Raw genomic sequence first — 4,221 nt, forward strand, 5'->3', positions numbered from 1 at the left:
ATGGAAAAGTAGAAGTTTCTATTGGCATTAATGGCTCTCTATGCTTTAAACCTTTGTGGGTTTCACAAGTATAACATTTTTTTATGAATGATTCTACATCGTTATTAATATTGATCCAATACATGGTTTCTTGAGCTCTTAGTAGGGTTTTTTGAATACCCATATGACCACTATGTAGAGATTTGAGGGCTGATGGTTTCAACGCCTCTGGGATCACTACTCTAGCATTGTAAAACAATAATCCATTTTCGTTTATGCAAAGGTTATTTCTGATTTTATAAAAATGTCTAATTACTTCATTTTTAGGTAAACTACTTTTATTATCAGGCCATCCTTGTTTGACATAATGTATTATATCAGAAATAATTTTGTCAGATTTAGTTACCTTCAATATGGTATCTTGATCAAGAGACAGGAGGTTTACAGTAGCTAGGTCATGTACGAACCCTTTGATCTCAATTTCATTTTCATAGGTTTCTTCAAGATAATTTCGGGATAAAAGATCAGCAATGACCATTTGTCTGCCGGGTAAGTATGTAACATCCAAGTCATACTGCAGCATTGCCAGTCTCATCTTGACTAGTCTATTGGAGATCAGAGTGTTGATGTTCTTCCTGAAAATGGAGATTAAGGGGAGGTGATCAGTTTCTATTTTAATTTTCCTACCCCAAACATAATTATGAAATCTTCGGATTGAGAACAATAATGACAAACACTCTTTCTCAATCTGCGGATACGCTTTTTCAGTCTCTGTAAGGCTTCTAGAAATGTAAGCAACTGGTTGTTTGTTTTGAAGCAAACAAGCACCCAAACCGTTTTGGCTAGCATCACATTGAATAGTGATGTCCTGTTTAGGATCAAAGTGTTTTAAAACAGGTGTTGTGCTAACAATATCCTTCAATTTATCAAATGCTTGCTGTTGGACTTCTGTCCAGTGCCACTCTATGCCCTTTTTTAAAAGTGTTCTTAGTGGAGCAGTTACTTCTGCCATACAGGGTATAAAATCCCTTAAAAAATTGAACATACCAAGTGTGGATTGTAACTGCTTAACCCTGTTAGGTGGAGTTAGAGACTGAATAGCTTTAATTCTATCCTGATCAATTTTACAACCTTTATCACTAAATTCAAAACCTAAGTATTTGATTTCTCTTTTTAAATATTTGAACTTATCTTTATTTAGTCTAATATTGAGGTCTCTTGCTCTTTGAAATACCTTATTTAAAGTTTCAACATGACTTTTTTCATCATTGGTAGCTATTAATATGTCATCAAAATATACCACTACATTTTCAATACCTTCAAAGCACCTTTGAGTTACTTTTAGGAATACTTCTGGTATAGTGCTGATTCCAAATGGACAGCGTAAATATTTATAATAACCAAAAGGTGTTGAAAAGGTACAAATATCGGTTGACTCTGGATGTAAAGGGATTTGGTAGAACCCTTGTTTCAAGTCTAGAACAGAAAATACTTTCTTGCCAGTTAATTGAACTTTAATTTCACTGACTTTAGGGACCAAGTGATATTCTCGGATTAAATTAGCATTTAAATCCACGGGATCAATACAAATTCTAAGATCGCCGTTTGGTTTTTCAACAATGACCATGTTGCTACACCAGGATTTTGGTGCATCAACTTTCTGAATAATTTCATCTTTAACCATTGAATCTAGAGTAGATTTCAATTTATCTTTAATACTCTCAGGCACTCTTCGTGGGGGTCGAACCACTGGGTTGTCCACTTTTTTGATTTTGATTTTATAGTTAACATCCTTAATTTTACCAATACCTTGAAAGATATCTTTGTTGGCTTCAATCAGTTCCTTTTCAGTTGGAATTTTACTAAGAGATTTGATTCTCTGTATCAAACCTAAAGCTTCACAATCTTTAGCTCCAAGGATAGGTACCATACCATGGTCAGTTGGAGTAATATAAAATTTGACATCAACTACTTTGTCCTTATTGGATAGTTTTACTGTGGTGTAGCCCAAAATTTTAATGTCACCACCACCAAAAGCCTTAACAATGATGCTTGTTTTAGTCAATTTATTTTTCAGCTTAGGGTTGATTTGGTTTAAATATTTCATAGGCAGGACACTGATGTCTGCACCTGTGTCTAATTTGAAGTTGATATTACCCCTTTTGAACTCAAAGTTCTGATACCATGAGGTAGATTTACTATTATTGCCCAAAGTATGGATTATAAACAGATTACCTGGTTCATTAGATGATGACTCATCTGATGATGACGAGCAGCTTAATGCTCGAACTCTGTTGTTCCTTTTGAGGTTCCGTTTCTTGAAACATGAACTAGCAAAATGATTCCTTCCGTGGCATATGGAGCAAATTTTATTGTAGGCTGGACACTGGTTTCTTGGGTGAACTCTTCCACATCTAGTACAATTACGTGGGCCATATTTCCTTCCGATGTTTCGGTTGTGCTGGATATACTGTTGTGAATTGGGTTTAGGCTGATTGTACTCGTACTTTGGCACAAACTTGGGTTTTTGTGACAGCATGGCCACATCTTCAGGATCACTTTTCTCCTTGATGGACTCGTTCTTCTTTTTTGCCTCTTCTGCCCCCTTGCAATGATCTACGACTTGTTGAAGTGTCAAATTGGGGTTCCTGAGTAGGCGTTCACGTACCTGATTGTCTTTTATGCCAAATACAATTCTAACCTTCATGATGGTATCAAGCTGATTTCCAAATTCACAGTTTCTTGCAACAGTCTTCAAATCTTGGTAGAATTTGATAAATGATTCGTTCTCCTCTTGACTTCGATTGAAAAACTTGTACTGCTCGAAACATGTGGTGTTCTTTGGTATTACTTGTTCTTCTAGGTATTTCCATAAGGCAGCCACGTTTTCTTCGTTTGTTCCGTCCAGTATCTCATTGGTATCTTCGTCCATGCAGAGTTTCAAGTAGGCCACTTTCACTTTTTCAGGTTTTTCATCAAGCTCATGGGCAATGATGAAGTTGTTGAATTTCTTCTTGAATGATGTTATTTCCTTTAGACTGTACTCCTCGAATCTGAACTTAGGCATCTGCATTGTCGCCATTGTAAATTGCCCCTCTGTATACAGCACTGACACTTATCAAGTGAATTATTATTCTCGTCGCCACGTAATGTAATGATGGGTGTTATCCCGATGCTGTGGGGTCATTTGAGGTAGCTACTAGTGGAAGTGGAATAACGAACACATTGGTTTTGGTTTTACTTTAGGTACACTTAAAACACACATTTTATTACACGAGAAGCTTCAACATTTTTACAAGTTATTTACAGGACGTCCCTTTAGGCCTATGATCTGAACCCGAGTGAATGAAATCCAAAATGGCTGGTGACGCCACTCCAAGAAGTTCCACGTCACCCAGATTGGCCAACACGTCAACATGACAACAGGTCGACCAACCTGCGAGACATACAACATCTTCCCCTTCCAGGGATGGGGCGAAGGTAGAGCTAGCTTCACAATAGATTTTGAAGAAGCGAAACTCAAGTACTCCAGCAGCGCGTTTAAAGTTCTAGACTCGGTAAACACACCTATTTTGCCACTTTTTTAGGGGGTTTTGGTCAAAAAAACCTAAACGAAATTCACCCAAAAGACTGTTTAAACGTGGTGAAGTAAAAGCCACAAGACCCTTTTTCTGGAATTAAACTATATATACCAGCTGGTCCAAACCCTATTCAGAAGATACCCCTGTCTGTCTGCTGGCTGTCTGTCTGGTCTCACTGTCTGTCGGCTTCGCTTATGTTATCAGGGACAGTAAATATTGGACAAATCAGGCAGGAATGAATAATAAGTGTTATCATTGTATTTTATCCATAGTTCCCTGACTGAATGAACATAAGCGGAAGCCACAGACAGTGAGCGGAGCGGAGCGAGCCAGTCCAGACAGACAAGACAGGGGGTATCTTCCTGAAGTAGTTTGGGGCAAGCTGCGGATATTATAGTACTAATTTCCAGAAAAATGGTCCTTGTGCTTACCCACCCGTTTAAAACAGGTCTTTGGTATGTTCGGTTTTTAGCGTTTTTTTTTGGGACCCAAAACCCCCTAAAAAAAGTGTAAAAGAGTGGTTTACTCGAGACTAGAGCTTAAACAGCGCCGCTGGATGACTTAGTTTCGCTCTTCAAAATCTGATTGTGAAGTCAGCTAGTAAGAATTGCTGCCGGAAAATCGCAATGGATGTACAATTCGATGGGTGCTGGGCTCCTTC

At 38.0% G+C, this 4,221-nt stretch overlaps 1 protein-coding gene across 2 annotated transcripts; it reads right to left on the bottom strand.

Annotated features, from left to right (window-relative positions):
* Positions 1-458: 458 nt before the first annotated feature.
* Positions 459-3,453, bottom strand: LOC103524095. 2 transcript variants are annotated; one of them, XM_026833236.1, is made up of 3 exons: positions 3,123-3,453; positions 2,215-3,075; positions 459-614 (listed from the first exon to the last, which is right to left on the bottom strand). In XM_026833236.1, exons 2-3 carry the CDS (start codon positions 3,059-3,061, stop codon positions 595-597), a joined length of 867 nt encoding a protein of 288 aa, XP_026689037.1. In that variant the 5' UTR covers positions 3,062-3,075; positions 3,123-3,453; the 3' UTR covers positions 459-594. The 2 variants fall into 2 exon arrangements, with proteins under 2 accessions (XP_026689037.1, XP_008487323.1); XM_008489101.3 differs by having other exon boundaries at positions 2,215-3,453.
* Positions 3,454-4,221: the final 768 nt, after the last annotated feature.

Source organism: Diaphorina citri, unplaced genomic scaffold (assembly GCF_000475195.1).
Source record: "Diaphorina citri unplaced genomic scaffold, Diaci psyllid genome assembly version 1.1 scaffold97966, whole genome shotgun sequence".
In the NCBI taxonomy this organism is placed as follows: Eukaryota; Metazoa; Arthropoda; class Insecta; order Hemiptera; family Psyllidae; genus Diaphorina; species Diaphorina citri.